The sequence below is a fragment of the Sminthopsis crassicaudata genome, chromosome 5 (genome assembly GCF_048593235.1).
Source record: "Sminthopsis crassicaudata isolate SCR6 chromosome 5, ASM4859323v1, whole genome shotgun sequence".
Lineage (NCBI taxonomy): Eukaryota > Metazoa > Chordata > Mammalia > Dasyuromorphia > Dasyuridae > Sminthopsis > Sminthopsis crassicaudata.
Genome location: NC_133621.1, coordinates 40,166,144 through 40,190,000, shown reverse-complemented (window position 1 = coordinate 40,190,000; position 23,857 = coordinate 40,166,144). Strand labels below are relative to the sequence as shown.

Genomic DNA, 23,857 nt, shown 5'->3' with positions numbered 1-23,857 from the left:
GTATTTTCTTCTGTCAAGCCACATTCCACATCTCAGTAACTCTCAAGCTTCAAACTCGTCTTTCACATCACAGCCCTTCAAATACTTAAAAACAGTTACTACTTCATAGGTTGTCTCTTCCTAAGATTAAAATTTTATCTGTTATGGTGATGTCTGTCCTTACTGTGGTTTAGATATACTCAGTGTCATTGTCCTTAAAATATGACATCCAGAACTAGTCAGAGTATCCAAGTAAATACAGTCATTATCCATACCTTCTTTGTGTTTTCCTCCCCCTGTACCTTTCCTCCTACTCTGCTGTTCTTCAGTGCTTTGCTCTACCCTTGTCTGCCCCAGCTATGTTTTCTGGGAGGTTGCAGGAAGGATTGGGGTCAACTAAGTACATGATACAAAGGAGCAAGGAGGTTTTAGAGCTGAGAATCATTGTTAACTCTCACCAGCATTCTGTGACATTCTTTGAAATATCCTCAGAATTTTTATTAATTTAGATAAGAGAATTAAGTACTAAGAAACTTGGATCCTTTGCTTTTTCCTTTTTTAAAAAAATTAATCAGTTTAATAGCTTGAGAACTAAGAATATGTTTTTTCTTTTTGATTTTGTCTAAAAACAAAAAAAAAAAAAAAAAAAAAAAAAAAAGATAAGCACCTCTCACAAACCGAGATGCTTTGCTATTCACTTCAGTAGATATTGTAAAAAGTAGAAAAAGGACAACACCTAACATTCTATTAGGTATGCTAAAAATCAGAATTGTTTCAGAGAAATGTTAAAAAAGTACCATTGAACCAAAATCACACAAACAAATCAAACTCGATTTAAATTTAAATTTAAACTCTTGCCTGATTTAATAGTAATATAACTGTACCTGCCATGGTAATCCTTGGTAAATTTAAAGGGGAATTGGAGCCCGATTTTAGATGTTCCTCCAAGGAGCTCAGAAATTATCTGATAATCCCACCATCTCTCCACTCTTGAATTTTCTTCCCTTTGAAAATGTTAACTAAGTATTAGCTAAGCCAATTATTGTAAGATGATGATTGTCGTCATTGGACAGAGGAAGGTTAATTAAGAGGGTGATCAAGTACTTCAAATCATGTCTGTATTGTACTTGAGATTATTGCCAGTTTTGAGGCTTTCAAGTTGTGGTCTTTCTGTGATATGCAGCCCCACAATCTCACGAAAAATACTTTTGTGTCAAAGTAGATCTTTGTGCCAGGGAACATCTTGGGGTTGTTTGAAGTCCTGTGTAATTATAATGTCATCTAGACTTCCTACTCCTTCTGATGCAACTTTAAGTCCAGCTCATTGGTCCTATCCAATTCACTCTTATAGTCTAGACAGTGAACCTTTTTCCTGGAATTGATTTTTCTTGTGTAGGCTGCTAGGCCAAATTCTTGAGTGATTGGTTGTGGATCTCATTTAGAGACCTTGACATTATATGTAATCAGCAAGCAGGAACATCTGCATCCATAAATGATAACAAATTAACTTGGAGAAGAGAAGACATAATTCAGCCTTCAAGTACTTACAGGGTCACCTGGGAATTGGATCAGAATGTCCTGTTAGGTCTGGGGCCTAGAAGCTCTAGGTAGAAGTTACAAGAAAACAAATTTAGCTTGAAGTGAGGAAAAGCTGCTTAATGATGAGGGCTTTCCAGATGTCTCCTAGTGATCTTCAAACAAAATATATGTAATCCCTTCACCATTTGGGCTCTGCTGGACATTCTTAATGATAGCTGCAAGCAACTTTGATAAGCCCATCTTTATTTTTTGCCTTTCTTGATAGTAATGATCAGAGGATGTCACATAATGTTATCTCTTTTCCCTGTTGTATTTATTAAGAAATCTTGACATGAACATGGAAGTCATCTTGGCAGAGGAGAGCCTCAGAGGATACATTTTGCTCTACCAAATAAAATGGTTTTTTATAACCATCTTGCTTTGCCGTGCAGCTCTGCATGATGAATATTATAAACAAAAAGACTAGAGTGGGGCATAGCTTGTGTAATAATATCTGTCACAGCACAAGGAAATAGTGACCTTGTAACAAAAAGATCTTTAGTTCAATATTTATTTTAATACTCATGGATGTCAGCTGAGATGGGCATATGGAAGGATATGTTAACATGTATGGTTCAGGGTTAAGAAATGAGAAACATCAAAGGATTGTAGACTGAAAATATGAACACTTTCCTCCAGAAGTGAATCATAAGTTCCTGGACACAGCAAACATCAAAGGAGTGAAATTTGCTATGTCATAATAGATGTTGATTATGGAAGCTCCTTAAAGTCAACAGTATCTTTGGATTAAGGAAGACCTTAATAAGTAACTTTGGATTGATTGAGTGACAGATTACAATATATCAACGTGGGAACTTTTTCAAAATCAGCATCTCCCAATAATCATGAACATAGATCTTTAAAAGATCTAAATCATCACCAGGTAGAAGACAGGATGGAAATGAGAAAATAGAGTATATGATTACACAATTTCAACCAACATGTTAAAATTATTAACTGAAAAAAAATTGGGATTCCACTGTGCTTAACCAGGGAAAAGAAATTGCAACAACTAGGCCAGAATAGCCCACAAATTACCTTAGTTAGAAAGTACTTGATCTTGCTAAGTGTAGAGACACACCAACCAAGGATTTAGAATATAAACTTACTTGTAAAATATTATGTTGGAGAATTCTGTGTTGGAGGATGGAAGATTGGCAATCACATAGCTTCATGAAACATTGAGGAGCAGGAGTGGGAAAATAAAATGTATCCAGAACTTGACATAAGAGCCAATTTAGCCAGATCATTCTAAGAGCATTTTAAAATGAAGGTAGATGAAAAATGAAATGGATCCATTCACATTTCTCCAGTAATCCATTTCTTTCATCATTGACAGTAAACCCATCAGAAAAGCACTTAACATCTCAGGATATGATGTGAAGAAGTGGACATCACAAAATCTCAAAGCTGGAAATGACTTTAAAATATCATTTAACCCGTACTCAGACAAGAAACCATTTCACAAACATAGTCCAAAGAACTGTCATTCTCTCTTTGTTTAAAGTTCCCACTGACTGCAAAGACAGCTCTTCTATATTTGGCATTGAAATAGATGGAGGAGCATTTGAATAAGTCTAAGGAAATTATACAGTACATTTATACTAGTAATCACATTATTTAAAAAACACTAAAGGATAGTTTCTCAAATTGTCTAAAAGAAAGCAAAGTATTAAAACTAGGGAAAAAATTGATGATATTACAAAAACAAGAGCATGGAAAAGAGATCATACATATATGTGTGTATGTATATGCATAAACACATATATGCATATATACACTCATTTATACAGATTGTCTGTTTTGTATTATATATATATATATACACCTAGATACCTACAAACAAGCCTATGAAAGACCTTAATTTAGGAAGGCCAAGGTCCCACCACCATCCCAGGCCATTCTCCATTGTCTTACCATTGGCCTTTATCTCTCCACTGGACTTTGAGGACAAAGTGAGACTGACTCTGCTTCACTTAAATCCAATTCACTTTCAAGTTAAGACATCAGCTTCATATTGTCCTTGGTTTTTGAGAAAGGAAAGTGAATAATAATAACACCGCATATACACACATTCTACACACACATACAGACAGAAATTGGGACATTAATGTAGGAATTCCCAGGTAAGAAAACACCCTCATCCAATGCAGATATGTAAGTAAATATGAAATAAATCAAGGTGCTTAGGGAAGGAGGTTAGCAGTGGAGAATGGGCCAGATCAGGAAAGGTTTTATGAAGAGGAGAGCATCTTAACCTGTATTCTTGCCGCTGCCCTCCTCCTCACCTACCCCCCAGTCCTTGGTAGTCTATTGAAGCCCATGGATCCCCCATTTTTATTGGCAAAGCTAACATTCCTAATACAATATTGGATAATAATGGTGATAGTGGGCAAATTTGTTTCACCCCTGATCTTATTGGAAATGGTGATAGTTTGTCCCTGTTACATATGATGTTTGCTGATGGTTTTAAATAGATGCTACTGATCATTTTAAGAAAAACTCCATTTATTCTTATATTGTCTAGTGTTTTTAATAGGAATCATTGTTGGATTTTATCATGCTTTTTCTGCATCTATTGAGATTTTTGTTAGATTGGTTATTGATATAGTGAATTATGCTAATAGTTTTCATATTGAATGAAAGTTTATAGTTTCATATTGAATGAACCCTGCATTGCTGGCATAACTCCTTAGTCAGAATGTATTATCCCGGGAATGACTTTCTGTAATCTCTTTGCTAATAATTTATTTAAAGTTTTTGCATCAATATTCATTAGGGAACTTGGTCTATAATTTTCTTTCTCTGTTTTCACCCTATCTGATTTAGGTATCAGCACCATATCTGTGTCATAAAAGGAATTTTGTAGGACTCCTTCATTACCTATTTTTTCAAATAGTTTACATAATTTAGGAATTAATTGTTCTTTAAATGTTTGGTAGAATTCACAGGTAAATCTATCTGGTCCTGGGGATTTTTTCTTAGGGAGTTGATTAATAGCTTGTTCTATTTCTTTTTCTAAAATGGGACTTTTTAAATAATTTATTTCTTTCTCTGTTAATCTGGGCAATCTATATTTTGTATTCCTCCATTTCACTTAGATTATCATATTTATCGACATATAGTTGGGCAAAATAATTCCTAATTATTGCTTTAATTTCCTCTTCATTGGTAGAAAGTTCTCCCTTTTCATTTTTGAGACAATTTGATTTTCTTCTTTCCTTTTTCTAATTAAAATAACTAAAAGTTTATCAGTTTTTTCATAAAACCAAGTTTTAGTTTTATTTATTAATTCAATAGTTTTCTTGCCTTCAATTTTATTAATTTCCCCTTTTATTTTCAGAATTTCAAATTTGGCATTTAATTGAGGGTTTTTAATTTGTTATTTTTCTAGCTTTTTTAGTTGTAAGCCCAATTCGTTGATCTTCTCTTTCTCTATTTTATGCAAGTAAGCATCTAGAGATAGAAATTTCATGGACCCCTTTCTCAGAATAACATTTTAAAATGCATAGAATAAAATACATAGGATCATAAAGAAACCATTATTTTGAAAAAAGGCTGTTATTTATTCATTCATTCATTCATTAATTTATTTATTTATTCTCTAATTAATTAATTAATTAATTTTTTAATTTCCTATTGATGTTAAGGAGCCCTGCTATAGAAGAAGTTGCATAGTTAAGAAAAAGGGAGTAACTCTTTGGGGTGATAATCAATAGTGAATGCATTCCAGATGCAAAGACATAGAGGCAGGAGCAGGGTCATGTTTGAGGAATAGAGAAAAGTCTCATTTGGCTGAATTGCTGTCAGGGAGAGTGAGCCAAGAGCCTGGAAAGAGAGATTGTAATCAGACAGGGTTTAAAAAGTGGTTGGGAATTATATTTGAGCCTAGAAATGATGGGAACCAGAGTTTCTTGACTAGGGGGGTGGTGTGGTCAGATCTGTTCTTTTGGAGAATCTTTTACATGAAGGCACCTGTTTAGGGGCCACGGCAGCAGGATAATTTAAGAGGTGATAAGACATGTTTAACCTATATTGGATTGTTTGCTATCTTGGGGAGGGGGGAAAGAAGGAGGAAAATTTGGAACACTGTTTTGCAAAGGTGAATACTGAAAACTGTTTTTGCATGTGTTTGGAAATAAAATACTATTTTAAAAAGAGGTGATGAATACTATTTTAAAATATTTTAAATTTAATTTAATTTAAAAATAAAAATAAAATTAAAAACACTATGGGAGGTAAAGCCGGCTCTGTGAATACAAAAGGGGTCAGAAGTGGAGGTATCACAGAGGTAGACAGAGCAAGGTTTGGTGACTAATTGGCTAAGCGAGGAGAGGGAGGATACGGAGTGAAAGAAAACACTGAGTCTGAGACAGTGTGGCTCCTTTGACAGAAACAGGAAAGTTTGGGGAGAGAGATAATGAGTTCTGTGGGGGAAATGTTGAGTTTGAGCTGGATACAGAGTGAAACTCAGAAGAGAGACTGGTCCTGGGTATATAGATCCATAAATCCATGCAGAGCAATGATAATTAAGTCTGTGGGGATTGAAGAGGTCATTGAGAACATAGGGAAAAACAGGGCCCAGAACAGAGCAGACTCAATTCTATTTGGCCCATTATGCAATGCTTTCTGCTTTCCCAAACTGCCCCAGTATAGAAATCCACCTTTAAAAAACTGCATCATTAATTCGTGATATGATGGGTTGTGTCTGCAACTAGCATAGTCTTCAAAGAACCAAAATCATGGGCGAGCTAAAGAGGGTGGGGCAGCCAGATGGAGGCTGTGTGGGGTACAGAGACCCTAACCCAAAATGACTACTCAGAGATCTCTCAAAATGAAGGTTGAAAGGTTTTGTTAGAATCTCATGAGAAGCAGACAGTCTTTACCTCTGGTAAGCCCAGAAGGAGGAGGCTCAGTTAAATAAATAAACACTATCCAACCTCACCCCCAAATCCCCTTATGCAAAGCTTTTAGTTTAGATTGACTCTTGCAGTTACTTTTCCTTTATATGACAGTTGGGGTGATAATGAGCTGACTAGAGATGAGGTAACTACATAAAAAAGTTTCATTTCTTCAAGGTCACAAAAAAAAAAAAAAAAAAAAAGCAAAACCGAAGCCTAAGGCTTCTCTTACTTTAGCAGACAGTTTCTGAGAAACCACATTGCTTGCCTCACACGGGAGCCATCACAGTCTAATGCATATTTGGGGTGAGAACTTGGGGGCAAGTAGTAGGGGAAAAAAAGGAGACCCTCGATTGTGGGACTTGGAAGGAAGAGTGGATGGCTGTACAGGGCTGGGGAGGGGGTTCCATCTTAGAGCCTTCTTTCCTTCCTGAAGTGCACACGCTCCTAGAAAGCAGGGTCCAATTTGGTTTTGCTCAGTGCCTGGGCCACCACTTGGTGTGGGGGGGGAGAGGATAGCGTAGAATCAGTTTGGTCATCACCCACTCTTCATGATCCTACTGGGTTTTCTCAGCAAGGGTACTGGAAAAGTTGGCCATTTCTTTGTCCAGCTCATTTCCCCCCCACCCCCCCCTGAGGCTGGGGTTAAGTGACTTGCCCAGGGTCACACAGCTAGGAAGTATTAAGTGTCTGAGACCAGATTTGAACTCAGGTCCTTCTCAATTCAAGGCTGGTGCTCTATCCACTGCGCCACCTAGCTGCCCCCTATCCAGCTCATTTTTATAGATGGGGAAACTGAGGCAAAAGGAGTGAAGTACCTGGGCCAGGGTGACATAGCTTGTAAGTGTCTGAGGCTGGATTTGAACTTGGGAAGATGAGGCTTCCTGACTCCAGACCCAGCGCTCCATGCTCTATGGCGCTCCCTAGCTGCCCTGCCTGGTATGTAGGAGATATTTAAATCTTTGTTGAACTGGGCTGAATTTTAAAAACCTAGGGCCAGACCTTCTGCAGGTTGGGGCCACCTGCTACTGGAGATTTGTACAGGGGACCAGGGGAGAGAAGGAATTCAAACAGCCCCGATTTTCTCAACACAATTGGAAGTAATCTCTACTGAAAGCTGAGGGGTAGTGAGGTGGGGGAGGATGATGGAGGAGACTAGAGAGAAGAGGCCTAAAGCTGCTGTGGATTGGAGGGGATGTCCTTCCTTTCCTTCCCTTCCCACCTCAGCCTCTCAGAATATCTAATTTCCTTTGTAGTCCTGCCCCTCCAACCTCTCCTGGTGCCCTCTACTGCACCATCTAGCCACTGGCAGCTCCCCACTGTATGACATTGTGTTTTTTTTGTACAGATGCATGCTCTCATGGGTCAGTCTCCCTTTCTAGAATGGAAGCTCCTTGAGGACAGGTTCTATCACCTGCTTCAGCATGTTCAGCCCACTGCAGGAGAGCAGAGAAGGGAGAGAAAGGGGTGACCCGGGGTGAGGTCTGGCTGATACAGTGAGTGAGCAGGAAGAGGCCTGCCAGATCCTCCCCATTTCTTTGCCATTGGCCATTCTTCTGGGGCATTTTCAAAGACCCTCTTGCCACCTGAAGCAGGTGCTTGTTTTGTTTTATTCCTAATGGCAAAAACTTGGTGTGTGAAGTCAGAGCAACGGGATTTAAATGGAAGCCGTGCTACCGGTGTGATGTTGGGCAAATCACATCCCCTCTGTCCCGTAAAACCTCTGCTTGTTGAAGATTTCTTGCCTCTTTCAGACATAAAACAATCTGAGGTATGTAAGGAAAGGCCTTCCTGGGAGTTTTTTTGTTTCTTTTGTTAATAATGAGGCCTCCTCTCTGTTTTTGTCTGTCTGTCTCTCCTCTCTCTCTCTCTCTCTCTCTCTCTCTTTCTCCCTCTTTCTTTCCTCTCCCTTCATATCCCCCCTCCCCCCATTTCTTTCTCTCTCTCAGCACAGACATTCATGTTTTACTGCCACATATCTGTTCCTCACTATGATGACTTTCCCCAATGAGTCTACACTAGAGATTGTCACAGATATACAGAAAAAGTTTCTTTTAAATTTGGATTTCATACTAAGATAAGAATTGCTGTGTTTGCTTCCTTCTTGTTTTTTAGTTTTCTCTTTCAGAGATTTCCCTTTTTTACTGGTAAATATAACTTATTATACATTTGTGGTTGAGTTGTGGTTCTTGTTATGTCTGACTCTCCATGAGGTTTTCTTGGCAAAGATACTGGAGAGGCTTGTCATTTCCTTCTCCGAATCACTTTACAGATGAGGAAATTGGGGCAAACAGGGTTAAGTGACTTATCCAAGCTCACACAATTAGTGTCTGAGGCCAGATTTGAATTCATAAAGATGAGTTTTCCTGACTCCAAACCCAGGATTCTATCCACTGTGCCATCTAATTCCTTGTTTAGAACACATAAATAGATATAGTTATACTCACTATTGAATTTATAGTTTAATTGCTCTAAATCTTTACTTAATCATTCTTTAATTCTTGCAAAAATTTACAGTGGCCTTGGAGATTTACTTCAACACACTCAGCATACTGTGTTCTTGTCTTCCTTCTAGTTAGTTCTGCTGTAAAGAATTAAAATCTGTGTTAGGAAAAAAGTGGAGAAAAATGGAAAAATCAATAAATTACCTTGGAGATGACAAGAACAAAATAAAAATGTACAGTTGTATAGAAACTGTCTTTACAAATTGCCTCACAATTGATTTTTTTTTAATTGACAGAAACTATTTTCCCCCCTTTCACCTCCTTACTCCACTGAAAAAAGAAAAACAATTTCCTTGTAACAGATATGCAAAATACAACAGAATAAATTCCTCTATTGACCATGTCCAGAAAAAAGTACATCTCAATCTGTAGCTTGAATCCATCACTTCTATCAGAAAGTGAGTAACATGTCATCCTCGGTCCTCTGGAACATTGTTGGTCATTGCATTGATGAGACTTCTAAAAGCTTTTAGTTGTTTTTGACAGTGTTATTGTTACAGGATAAATTGTTCTTCTGGCTTCATTCCCTTTCTCAGCATCAGTTCATACAAGTTTTTCCATGTCTGTTTGAAATCATCTTTTCCTGGTTTCTTACACACAGTGGTTGTTCCATCACATTCAGACACCACCATATGTTCAGCCATTCCCCAACTGATGGGTTTCTGCTTAGTTGCTAGCTTTTTGTCACCACAAAAAAAGAGCTGCCACAAATAGGTTTGTATGAATTTTCCTCTTTGTTTGACTGCTTTAGATAGAGTTCTAACATTGGGAGAGCTGGATCAAAGGCCATACATCCTTTAGTAACTTGTATGAATACTTCCAAACTGCTTTCCAGAATGGTTGAATCCATTTATTGTCTTAACAGCCAAGCATTTATCAGAGCTCTACCCATAGCCCAACATTTTATTTTTCCACCTTTGTCTTCAGAATTGCTTTAATTTACATTTCTTTCATCATTAATATTTTGGAACATTCTTTCTGGATTTCCGCTTTTTTAGAACTGCCTATTCATACTGAGATTATATATCATTTGGGGAATGACTCTCATTCTTACAAATTTGAATCAGTTCTTTATACATGGAAACAAAATTTTTATTAGAAAAAATTGCTGTAAAGATTTGTTGCCCAACTAATCATTTCCTTTTTAATGTTAGCTTTATTGGGTTTGTTTGTGCAAACTATGTAATATGTAACTAAAATTGTCTATTTTATTTTCTTGTTTGATCATGAACTTTTCTTCTATAAATTTGATAGGTAATTTTTCCCCTTGTTCCTTTGTTTATAGTGGACTCTTAAATCTAGGTCACATCACCAACGAGAGCTTTTCTTTGTATAAGGAGTTGATCTAAATCTAATTTCTTCCATGCTGGTATCCTATTTTCCCAGCAGCTTTTCATCAAATAACTAAGTCCTAATCCTAGTGGCTGGAACTTTTGTGCTTACACAACATGAAACTCTTAGTTTTGTTTACTGCTGTGTGTTTTGTACATAATGTATTCCATTAACTGATCCTCTAGTTTTTTAACCAGTACCAAATTATTAGTATTTTTTAGAATAGTTTTGAGATCTGTTGCTGCGATTTGTTTCTATGTTTTCCCTTGATTCTTGACTTTTTGCCTCAATGTGAATTTCATTCTTATTTTATTCTAGTTCTCTAAATTAATTTTTGGTAATTTGATTTGTATGGTATTGAATAAGTAAATTAATTTGCTATATTAATCCATGAACAATGAATAGTTCTCCAATTCTTTAGGTCTGTCATTATTTCTGATATTGTATTTATATAGTTCTTGTGCCTTATAATTTCATATAGAGAAAATCCAAAAGGAGACTCCAGATTGAGTAAAACAAAAAGAATTAGAAACTCACTCTTATAGCACAAAACCCAATATAAAGAATTTTCAGTTCTTCAGACAAGGGGTGGGGAATATTTGGCCTGTGAGCTGTATGAGGTCCATGAATGTCTTCAGGACAGCCAAGGATGGAGAAGCACTGTTCAACCAGCTTTGAATGTTTAAATGTTTACAGATTGTAGATTCTTAACTTGAAGAGTTGGGGACAGAGGATAGAGCAAAGAAGAAGATTTGGGGAGGTTGGATCTGAGTTTGAATCCACACAATGTCACTGCTACTTATATGACCTTAGGCTAATCAGTTCACTTCTCTAAGCCTCAGCTTCTTCAGCTATAAAATGGGAGGAGAGGGTTGGACTAAGATGAATCCTACTTTCTCTTCCCTCTCTAATTAAATTTGTTTTTACCTCAAAGTGCCAGCATTTTGGGAAAAAATTTTTTTCAAACATTTCTTTTTTAAAAACTAATTATCATCTTTTAAGCACATACTATAAGTCAGTTCAATCCAGTTGCATTTTGGTGTTAATTACTGATATGACAAGATAAATTTTATTTTACTTTGTTAATGGATATTTCAGGTATATTATGGTTTCAAGAGATTTTTGCAGGTTATTTTTTGAACCTAACCACCATTTATAACATTGTTTCCATGGGAATATATATTCTGGGCTAGAAAAAGACCTCAAAATTCTTTACAATAAAGCCCATTTATAACTGGGAGACAACTTTTATGTCTAAGTGAGGTCCTTTTAGCTCTACTGAAAAGTTAATTTGCATTTAGTTAATCTTGCTTGTAGAATATCCAAAGCACTTTAAGTAATTTTCCTTTAAATCAACATTATATGTTTAAATCCTGGACCTCAGGCAGATATTTTAGAAAGGACCCTCTTATTTGTTGAAAAATCAGTTTCCATTAAAAAGGATTTCACTCCTGCTTTTTAAAATTTTCTCTCACTACTTCATGATTCAGAAGCTACTTGGGTGGTACTAAGACCCATCTGTGCCAGTAAGTAAACATGAATCATTCTCTTCTAACCAATTTTGTATTAGCCATTTTTCTTAATTTCTTTATGTGATGAACACATGGTCCAAAGCTACTTCTGATGGGAAGAGTCCCTGTTCCATGGCTTCCAAAGTTGGGCTTTCCCTCCATTCTCAGTTACTCCTAAAGGATCATGAAGTTTCCTCCAAAGACCTTTTGCTGGTGATCATGGCCCTTCCCCACTTGTGCTTCTCCATCCATCAAATCTTTTGCAGTAAGAAAAGTCTTGAGTGCTGACTTATTGATCACATCCAAAGCTCTGTTTCTTTATTCACTCTTCTACTCCCAAAAAGTCATTTTCTGGGGCATGAAAACCAGCAGAAGATACCATCACTAGATTCCATCTTTCCATTACTTGAGTTCATGCTTCTGGGTGCCCTTCTGGAGACACATCTGACTTTCTGGCATTCCAGCCCTATTCTTCAGAAGGAGAAACTGCATTAGGCAGAAGCAGTAATGTCTGGGCTTTCTTTTATCAGATAGAATTGTTGTGCATGAAATCAGTATTAAGGAGCAGTATTGAGCTGGCTTTTAAAAACTCTGTGTCTTCAGTACCTGGGAAGAAGAGATGAAGGAGCTTCTTGCCTTGTGTGGATGTCATGCTGCCATTCTCTTCACAAGCCTTCATTTAAATTGGATTAAGGGAATTGATTCCTAAAGCAGCTAAATTCAGCTAAGGTTTGTCAATCATTTGTAGCTCAGGGGGCCATCTGGTGTTTCTTTGCATTCTCTTACATCACTTTTGTTCCCCAGCTTTACCATCAGCTTTCTGTTTATCATTTGGCCCATTTGGATCATCAGCATCCTCATCTCAAAAATAAGGGTTGGCTTTGGTCATCTCAAAGGTCTTTAAGATCCTTTCAGGAGCTAAAAATTGTTCACAGTAGGTTATTAAATGTTTTTAATCCTTCCTTAAAATCAAGATTTAAAATATGAGTTTTTTGGCATAAATATTATTTTACCATTTATTAAAGATGAAAGCAAATTTGGATACTAATGAGATGTATGTGTATGTTATTTTTATATAAAGAGTTAAATCTTGGTGGAATATTTGATGCCTTTTACTGCTGTCAGATTTTTCCTGACTGCCACCTTCAGTTATGTGACCCCATATAGTGTCACAACTCACAGTGTAAGGAGCTTTGGTCTAAATGCAGTGGGAATTTAGCATGGAATATTTTGCACACCTAAAGCATATGGGAAATGTTACCTGCTTACAATATATTTAAAATACTAAAAACAAGGGAGTTTATTTTCTAAAAGCAAAGGACTACTTATATTTTGATTTTTTTTTTTCTTTGAAAAGTATGATATAAAACCATACTTCTCAACCCTTTTCTTTTATGGCATAGATTTATAACTAGCCCTAGCAGGTTTGGGTTTGTGTGTGAAGAAAGATGGGTAATAGGAATCCTTTGAGTGACAGAAATTGTTAGAGGTAAAACAGAAGCCAGGGAAGAAGGGCGGAGAGAGGTTTTTGAACGCAGTTTGATTTTGATGATGGAGAAAAGATTCAGAGGAGGAAAGAAATTTCAGAGGAGACTATTTCCTCCCTTTAAGGTTCATTTACTCACATCAGTTTTAAATCTACCGACTCTAACTTAGATGTGTTATTGCTGCAGTTGGCCCCTGGGACCGTGCAAAACCAGCCTGCCTAACCCTTACCATGTGTCATGTCCCTCTTTAGTTTTCTCTTCTACAGGCTAAGCATGCCGATTCTGTCAGTGAAATCTCACATGGCCTGATATTGAAAGCCTTAATATCCTTATTCTCGGATGTCGCCTAAAATGGGACACAGTATTCCTTCCATATATAGTCTGATCAAGAAGACTTGTGTCTCCCATGTTGGGCCCTGTACTTCTCTCCTGCTGTCCACGACTGCACTGACTTTTCTAACTAGCATTTCAGATAGCCATATTGTTTCACTGACCTTGCAGTGTACTGAAGTAGCCAGATCATTTTCATATGAACTGCCATCTCGCTCTTTCTATTTGTGAGGTTGATAGTTTAAATCAGGGATTCTCAAACTATGTCCCTCAGGCCAGATGTGGCCCACTGAGGATGTTTATGCAGCCCACCGGGTTATGGCAAATGGGCTGAGGGGCAGAGACAGTGTGAGTTTTTGTTTTTAATATAGTCCGGCCCTCCAACAATCTGAGGGACAGCGAACTAGTCCCCTGTTTAAAAAGTTTGAGGACCATTGATTTAAATCTTAGTCCCAGATTTTGTAGGTTGTCCCTTTTTAAAAAAATGTCACCTTATTAGATTTAACTCTTGAGGGCAAGAACTACTTTAAGTTTTTGTATCCCAAGTACCAAGGACAGTGCCTAGCAGTAATAGGCCTTTAATAAATTCTCATTGACTAAACCCAATATTATGTATGGTCTTTTGAGATTTTGGGGGGATTTTGATTCTGTCATCAAGTGTGTTAACTTTTCCTGTCATCAGCAGATGTCATAAGACATGCCAGATTTTATTATTAAACCTTTATCAGAGTCATTGATTAAAAACATCCAATAGTAGCAGATAAAGCACAGATCTCTGGAGCACACCACTAAAGAATGACTTTCAAATTCAGTTTAGTTCAGTTCATAGACATATATTTACTCCACTTTCCCTTTTTATTTGATTTGTCATGAAGAATTGGACATAGCTGAATCTGCTAAGGTCTCTTTTTCCTTCAGCAAGATTTCACAAACCTGCAGGATGCAGTCTAGATTCCTTCTGGTGTAATCATTTGTGCCCAAGTGGAATCACCAAGAATACTTGGCTTGCTTCCCTCAGAGGTGTAGAAAAGAAATCACTTTATAACCATTAAGGTATTCTATAAATGTGCAATGGTAGGAGGAGGGCAGCACAGGTGTGAAGCAAGTAGAGGAAAAGGAAATGATTGCCTATAGTGATATTAAATTACCTCCCCAAGGATGATACACACTTAAATTCAGTCATTTTTAATGGATGGTGTTTCTCATTTGATTTGATAGGTTATTAATCCAATGGGATGGGATGCATTTGGATTACCTGCTGAAAACGCAGCAATTGAACACTGTCTACATCCCCAAAGTTGGACACAGAGGTATGTGTTTTTGTTTTTACTGAAATCATTACTTTTTATTTTATGGTTTACTTGTGTTATCTTGTAGTTCATGTTAGAAATTTATTCTTCAGCCAGTAGAACACTAATCCTAGAGATATATATATAGCATGTTATAGAAAGTATAGAGAACTTAGAATCCAATTTTGAGTTCACATCCTGACTCTAACCAAATAGCAAGTCACAGAACCTGTCTCAGCTTGGGATTCTCATCTCTGAGATAAGAGATAATATTTGCACTCTGTGTCTCCTAGGACTTTTATTGTGGAAGACTCTCTGGCAGATATGAATAGAGAGAAGAACCAGATGAACAGAAATTTAGGATTTTAATTCTGAAATGTGTGTAATGGCTTGTCCTTTAAAGTTAAATAAAGAATATCTTTAAGGTGTATAGAGTAGCTGTGTATTCACATTCTATTCCTTCCTTAAAACATCCTCCTTTCCTTCTTTAAATAGTTTGAGATTTTAGGGGGGAAAAATCAATGTGGAAATAACTGTTGTGGTTTCCTCTTTTACATATAACCATTTGAATTAATGTATGTGAAAATCTGTATGGTATATTTCTGTTAGTAAAATTCTATATGATTTTTTAAACATTTATTTTTTAAAATAAATTTTGTGGATATTTTTTATTATTCCATAGCTCAAAATTCCCTTCATATTCTTCTTCCCATGTAACAAGGAATGATACTTTTAATTAAGCTTTACTTTACTTTTCTTTACAGTAATATTAAACACATGAAGGAACAGCTTGATAAACTAGGCCTGTGTTTCGATTGGGACCGGGTAAGTGCTTTCTCTCCTTTTCCTGCACAATCTATTGATTTTACTCAAATTAATATGTGTCCAGTAGAAATAATGCTTGTATGATTGTAGCTTTGCTCAGTGAACTCCTCTCCTCCCCATTTGGCAAGAGGGAATGTCAGTATTGGATGGCCACAAACCGAGCCAGCTTTTATTGAGGTCATCAGGTCTGTGCACTCTGCTGAGTGCTGAGGAACATGAAGAGATGGATGAGATATGGTGATTGCTTCACCATCTAATAAAGGGAAATTGAGGCAGTGCAGATATTTTAATTTCCTGTTGGGTGGTGGCTGCTGGCAAAAACTTTCTATGAAATGTGTGCCTGTACACGTGAAAACTCTTCAGTGCTGTGTGTGAGCAATATTCTGAAGGCTGCCCAGGCCAGATTAGGCTCTGATTTCCCATTTAACATTTTTTCTGGGTGATAAGATGCAGAGCTATGGTGTAATGACTCCTCATAATAAATAACCTTCCCTTGCAAAAGACTTTCAAAAGCACATATTTTATTACTAGATCAGAACAGGAACTGAGGAGCCCTCCCTAAAGAATTTTCATATTTATATGTGAATGTGTGCGCTCTCTCTCTCTCTCTCTCTTTCCTTATTTCTCTCTCTCCCTCTCTGTCTCTCTACATATTAACTAGTGCTCTTCAGAGGTCACTTCAGAAATGGAACATTAGAAATATATTTGTGTGGATAAGCCCTGCTTCTGCTTTGTTCCCACCCATTTACCCCCTTCTTAGTGAGAGTAGAGCTGTCAATAGCACTGTCATCAGTACCTGAATGTGGCCGTGTTGCCCTGAGATGAAAACAGACCCAAGTTTTAGTCCTTATTCAGCTGCTCAGCTCTTGGGTACATCCTCTGCCACTCTGGGCTCCCTTGCCTTTTTTTTTATCTATTAACAGGGGGAGGGGAGGAATTAGAGTAGTCCCCTCAGTTTTATGCTGAATAGTTTGTGATTTATTATCAAACCCAAGTAGCACAAAAAACAATCAAAATTGAAAGCTCACTTGCATCTCATAGGGTGTTTATGAGGATCACATAATGTGCTTTGCAAATCTGGGGGAAAAAAAAGCATGAGGTAAATGTTTGCTAATTAACTGTTTTCATAATTTATTATGCCAGCTGGTGCTTAACACATCTCGTACCTTCCCACAATTTTCTTGAGGAATATATTGGCAATGTTCTCATGTGAGGTTTCTGAGCAGGATGAAAACTGTATCCTCATCATTGTTATTAATTAATGCACTTAACAGCCAAAGTCCCAGCAATCTAGCCTGAGTTCTGGTTTCATCATTGGCCTGATTGCTATTTGTTTCAAGTCAGAAGGCAGATTATCAGACATGTTCTGGGATGAATAAAGTAGGAAAAACCCCAGAACCTTTAGGTGAGAATTGGAGTCTTGGAGGGGCAGCTAGATGGCACAGTGGATAGAGTACTAGCCTTGAATTCAGGAGGACTGGAGTTCAAATCTGGTCTTAGACACTTAACACTTCCTGCCTGTGTGACCCTGGGCAAGTCACTTAACCCCAGCCTCAAAAAAAAAAAAAAAAAAAAAAAGAATTGGATTCTTGGAGTATTTCAGGGCTTGGTTTAAGTCATTGAGGGCAGGTCGCATTGACAGACACTCATGCTCTTGGATCTGCTGGCAGATGCTCATTAAAGTAGAATAACCGAAAGAGAGCCGAAGCTTTTCTTGACAATGACCAATTTTGTGTCCTTTTACATAAATCTCCCCTGTCTACTAAACCACACATTAATAAAAATAATTTCTTAAAAGTAGCTAGCAGTTAGCAGCAGGCTTTAGAAAAAACTAGCTTGAAATAGTAATCAGGGAAGGTCCAATTTAAAAGCTGGGTCTTTCACCTCTGTCCTATGGTGTAGTGCAATGTCCAGAGCTGGAACATCTTGGTTCAGAACCCTAGACAAGCCCCTGGGCAGCTTATCCTGTCCCTCTAGGCCTCCATTTCCTTATCTGCAAAATGGAGGGATTTGCACATTTGTTCTCTTCCTGCTCCACATTTATGAACTTGTTAACTTCCAAGGACAGGGTGGTAGACAACTAGTTAAGTTTGGAGCTTTTCCTTAAAGGTTCTACTTCCACTTTACTTGTTATGGCTATAGACAATAGAATATTGCCTGGGTAGCAAAGACCATGCTTCAGAGCATGATTTTTGCCACTGTGCTATTATTTGTTTTTGGCTGTTATTCCCAGAACTTCTTGTATCACCTTGGGAGGGGAGTGAAAAGGCAGAAAGATCTGTCTAAATGGCAGTGCTGGTAAAAGTGTTTTTTAAGGCCAGTATAAAATAAAATAAAACTTTCAAATTGCAGTTGTGGCAAGAAAAATGGTTCTTTATGAATACTTTATAAAATAATTAGATATATTTACAACTTGAATATAATAGAATAGAAAAGAATAGACTTTATTTTGCTTTCAGACACTTAGTATCTGTGGCTTCAATGTACATGATTTGATTTAGAAAGAAAGTAGTATGAAGGATCAAAAATTGAATTTGTTTGTTTGTCTAAATGCTGAGTCCCTGGACCTAATTCTGGGATAACCCAGAAGTTGGGTATCCTTATTGGGAGAACGCTCTCAAGGCAGGTTATCTAGGGTGAACAGTAGTTTCAAGTTTGCCCCCAGATGGACCTCAGGAGGCTGGAACACTCAAGGGGTTTGGAGAGCCTTGGGGACATTCAGAAGCAAATTGGATTCAGGCACCCATTTCAAACTGCATGGGACCAGACCCTTTTGAGATGATGCCATATTGGTATGCTGAGAGTGTGCCACATTATATTCCATTTACTTACTTGAATTGGACCTGTTATTTCACTCATGGAGGGAAGGTCTAGTGAGGAAATTCACTCTACCAAAGCATCTTGGCATTATCTGCCACTTGGAATCTTAGTTACCTGGGACAGTAAAAAGTTGGGGTCATATAATTTGTGTGAGTCAGAGGGAGAACCTAACTCAAATCTTTCTGAATCTGGCTGGTTCTTTATCTGTGATCTTTCTCAGGGCTTTGTTATTTCACTTAAAATGTCATGAATTTTTTTTAAAGTTTTTTTAAATTAATTTTATAATTACAACATTTTTTGACAGTACATATGCATAGGTAATTTTTTACATTATCCCTTGTACTCCCTTCTATTCCGAATTTTCCCCTCCTTCCCTCCACCCCCTCCCCTAGATGGCAGGCATTCCCATACATATTAAATATGTTATAGTATATCCTAGGTACAATATATATGTGCAGAACCGAATTTTGTTGTTGTTGTTGCTGTTGCAAAGGAAGAATTGTATTTGAAAGATAAAAATAACCTGGGGAAAAAAACAAAAAATGCTAATAGTTTACATTCATTTCCCAATGTTCCTTCTCTGGGTGTAGCTGATTCTGTCCATCATTGATCAATTGGAATTGGATTAGTTCTTCTCTATGTTGAAGATATCCACTTCCATCAGAATATATCTCCATACAGTATCATTGTTGAAGTGTATAGGGATCTCCTGGTTCTGCTCATTTCACTCAGTATCAGTTGATGTAAGTCTCTCCAAGCCTCTCTGTATTCATCCTGCTGGTCAAAATGTCATGAATTTTAAGGACATAAGAAAACTGTTTGAATTTTGGGCATCTCTGATTTTTTCTCTATGAATAATTCCTTTATAATGAAGCTCCTTATTCTTCCACATTTTCTCATCCTAAGCAACTACTGCCCACTTGATCTCATAAATCTTCTCTGAATTCAGGTCATCTGGCTCAAATGAACTGCGTGTTCCCACTCTGAATGAACCTCTGATTGTGCTTTCTGAGCTATTACCTGTGATACTTGGAAAATTATAGAGCGTAGAAGAAGTGTTATACAACTGGAAAAAGAAAAATGCATTGTTTTCTAGAGAGAGAATGGAATATGCAAAGTCCAGACTAGTGAACTTGACTTTGATGTCAGGGAAATTAGACAATTAAAAAAGTAAAGATTGTGAAGATGATTAGAGTTGATTAGTATAAAGCGATTTATAAACCTTAATACATTAAATAGCTAGATAAATAAATAAATATATATATATATATATATATATATATATATATATATATATATATATATATATAAAAATAACATTTAAATATGCAATAAATAAATATAAGCAATTAATGTTGCTACTGATCTAAGAAAGAAAGTCTTATTTACAAAGAGTTAGGATGGCCTTATCAAAAGCAGATCATACCAGAATCACTTTATTTCCTGAAAGTGATTCTGTAGTTTGCCTAGCAAAGGATTTGATAACTTACCATGTGCTATTCCATGAATAAAATGGAGCTGTGCAGGCTGTACAATAATATAATTACAAGGATTTGGAATTAATTGGATCACTATGCAAAAACTTATAGTAATATAGTAATGTAACTAGTAGAGTGTCCCAAAGGTCTTGACAAAAGATGTTTAAATGTTTGCTGGTTGAAATGGTTTCTTGGCCTTTTCCACCTCTTCAAGATAGTGATTGTTGTAGACTCTTAAAATCTCTTTGGGAAATTATGATAGTCAATCTTTGTGTTTGTCCATTTCCCCTTTTTTGATGTCTAAGAACTTTTTTATATTTAGGTTGCCTAAAGCATCTCTCTGTTTATTTACCATTTTTCTTGCTGTGCACTGACTCCTATCTCCACTAATTGTTGCCTTTTACCTTGCTATAAGCATTTTCACAATCATCTTGTCATTTGATACTTACCACACCTGCTTCCTTCTCACAGTGATCGTTGGGCAATAAATACTCCCTCTGTTCTTGCCTGGCTTGTGCTCAGAACCTTCAGAATTTAGCATTCAGTCCTCACAACCTTTGTGAAGCCCTTCTCACCTCCTTGCTTTGTTCAGACAATCAGATGAGTGTTTTATGGGTGATTAGACATTTGTCAAATTAAAATAAAAAAAAAAACCTTCTGTTTTGCTTGTGAAATTAATGATGTTTGATAATAACTGTTTTATTACTTCATAATTACTTAGAGTTCTCCATATTTCTCTTGCTTCCTACTAGTGTTACTGTTCAGTGATGACCCCATTTGGGCTTTTCTTGGCAAATTTACTGGAGGGGTTTGCTATTTCCTTAATTCAGCTCCTTTTACAGAAGAGGAAACTTGAGGAAACAGGGTTTGTGACGAGGCCAAAGTCACAAAACTAGTATCTGAGGCCAGATTTGAAGTTAGGCCTCCCTGTCTCCAGGCTCAGCAGTCTACCCACTGTGCCACCATGTTGCCTCTTTTTATTGGTACAGATAGTAAAAAATTAGGTGGAGTTATAACTATTTTGTGTAATTTGTTTTCTTATTTTCCCCATTAAATTAAAGCTTTTTGAAGACTAAGATTGGCGCTTACATTTGCTTTCTTTGTAATTTTATGCTTTGCTTGGTGCTTTGCCCTCTATTCAATGGATGCTAAAGAGATGCTACTGATAATTAGCCTTTGTGGAAACTCCAGGGCTTATCTCATGACTATATCTTCATGAGGACTTGAATCCCAGTTGAGAATCTTCCCCCAAACTTCACAAGCGCGCTGCACTTGGGGGTGATTTGTTCCTCCCACTTCAGTAATGGTCATTGATTCCTTTCTGCGTGCCCTGTGAGAACAGTGCAAGTGGGCTAGGGACACAGCCCAATGAGGAATGGGACAGCAGGACAGGTCTTGATTAAGTGCCAAGCGAGGGTTACCGCTAGGACTTCAGCTCTGGGGGACATTGACTGGCACATAACTTTAGGACTTGCTGCTACTTCCCAATCACCTAAGTCTTCTCTTCACTTCTTTATGCTCATCTTTTTTTCTTTTTTCTCTGCTCACCCATTATTTCTTCTTCCTTTCCTTTTCTTTCTTTCTTGCCTATTTCTGTATCTGTCCCTTCCTTAACAGTCTTTTCATAGGATGGCAGATTTAAAAATAATTATAGTAACTAGCAATTTTATAACACTTTAAGGTTTACATGTTCTTTTTAAATATCATCACATTTAATCCTTACAACAACCCTGGGAGCTACGGGCTGTTGTTATTCCCATTTTGCAGATGAAGAAACTAAGATAAGCCCCAGCTATAAGACTTGCCAGAGAGTTAGGAGGTGCCTAAGCTTGAAAGCAGATCTCGTTTTAAGAACCAAACACATGTTTGGGGAATTTAAAAAAAATCTGTTGTTTAAAACCAGTTGCTAATTTAATAATGGTAGAGAGTGAACAGTAGGATAGCCCCCTTTTTATTAACATCACTGTTTTGAAATGACATATGTTGTCAATTTTTCCTGGCCCATCCAATCCTTGTGCTGTCTCAGAAAGTGCTCTGGAAGAATCCCATTGTCAGGAACTGAGGCTGTGGTTACCTTGACAACAGGTAGCACATGACTCCATGCCTTGAAGTCTTAGGAGTCTTGCAGCTCCTCGCAGAGGTTAGACAAAATTTGTTTGTCAGACCAGTACAATGAGAAAATTAACTTTTCTCCCTGTTTCCTCTTTTTTTGTTGAGAGTGGAAGATAAAAATGTACACATGTGTATGTATAAATCATAGCTATGTAGATTTGATATGTGTAGGATTTATACATGTGTGTATAAATAATCAGATTGTTGCTTTGGAGAAGTACTGGTTTGCATCCATTAATAGAGATCACAGCTGATCCAAGATGCAGAATAAGCCCCAGGAAGCATATAGAGCTTAAGTGACTTGCCTAGTATCATAAAACTAGTGAAAGCATTAGTGGGATTTGAAGGCAGCTCTTCCTTACTTGAAACTCAACACAATTGAGCCATGTTCTTTCTAACTTACTCATATCCTCTTCCCTATCTTTGTAGAGGTAGCTTCCCTTTTGGCTCTACCCTACAAAAAAAGTGTGATGGTATTGGTGATGGGAGATAGTTTATCTTTTAAGATTAAGCATTCTAAGAAAAAGGGTCTTTTTATAATTAGGTCTCTATTACTTTCTGGGATGGTGTCGTATCATGTAGATATTTAGGAAATATTTTTTTTAAGAAACTTGACTTAATTTCACTATTCTGTACTTGACATCATTAAGGATATTAAAAGAAGGGCCTAATATTCTGAAAGCACTGCCAGCATTCGACAAATACCTGGGGCAACAGCAACATTATTGGAATGGCCTAAGAATGTAAATTCTTGATTAAAACCCTAGGCAATCGCATGAACCCAACTCCTTTCTCTACTACATAACTATTATTTATCAACATTTTCTCCATTTCTTTTTTGTTTTATCAAAACTATTGCATATAAGTGCAATATTTGTTTTATCAAAACTATTTATTTTTATCAAAACTTATTTGTTTTATCAAAACTATGCATATAAATGCATATTTCCTCCAGTATAAATATCCTTCAATAAAAAATGTTAGTGTGGCTCAGATAATGCTGTCCATTATCTGTGGTGGAAAAAAAAAAGATTTTGGGGAAATGTTGTAGCTGTCTTAGGGTGTTAACAAACATTTATTAGTATTTGTTCCAGACACTGTGCTGGACCTGGAAAAAGCATTTCAAATTGTTCTGCATATCCCCCCACAAAAAAGCTGGGAGAGGTGAATAGAAGTCATCAAGAAGTACATTTAGGATTGTTATTTTTTAAAAAACCAACACAACTTTCTAACCACATGAGAACTGCTCAGAAGCGGGATGGGTCACTTGGGAAGGATCTGGGGATGATAATAATAGCACACGGCTCACAGTGTGGTTGTGAGGATTAAATGAGATGATGTTGGAGTGCTCAGCCCAGTGCCTGTCACATAGCAGATGCTTAATAAGTGCTTCTTTGCTCTGAGATTCCTTCCTTTCTTCCTCTGACTTCTGAGCTTGTATAACAATGTCACACAGCCACATTTCCTGGCCAGTAATACAGGTACCCTAAAATCCTGCTTCTTGCCTCCTTGGTCCAGGGTTTTTAGCCAGGGCAAGGTCCTTGTGGAAGAAGGGACTGAAACAGGGAGCCAGAGGGGAGCTGTGTTGGGATGGCTGGTGGAGGTGTGTGTAGTGGAGAATTAGTATCTGTTCTGTCAGTTGGCCATGGGAATCCACGGCAGAGGAGGGGTTAATGGGGGGAGGAGTATTTCGGTGACAGAAACAGGACAG

General features: G+C 37.2%; 1 protein-coding gene across 3 annotated transcripts in view; it reads left to right on the top strand.

Annotated features, from left to right (window-relative positions):
- The window catches only part of LARS2 (leucyl-tRNA synthetase 2, mitochondrial), a 134,517-nt gene that overhangs the window by 10,944 nt on the left and 99,716 nt on the right, over window positions 1–23,857 (top strand). For all 3 annotated transcript variants that reach the window (XM_074271416.1, XM_074271417.1, XM_074271418.1), the window contains exons 4-5: window positions 14,841–14,932; window positions 15,676–15,736. In XM_074271416.1, coding sequence (XP_074127517.1) covers window positions 14,841–14,932; window positions 15,676–15,736 — 153 coding nt within the window. The remainder of the gene's footprint in view (window positions 1–14,840; window positions 14,933–15,675; window positions 15,737–23,857) is intronic.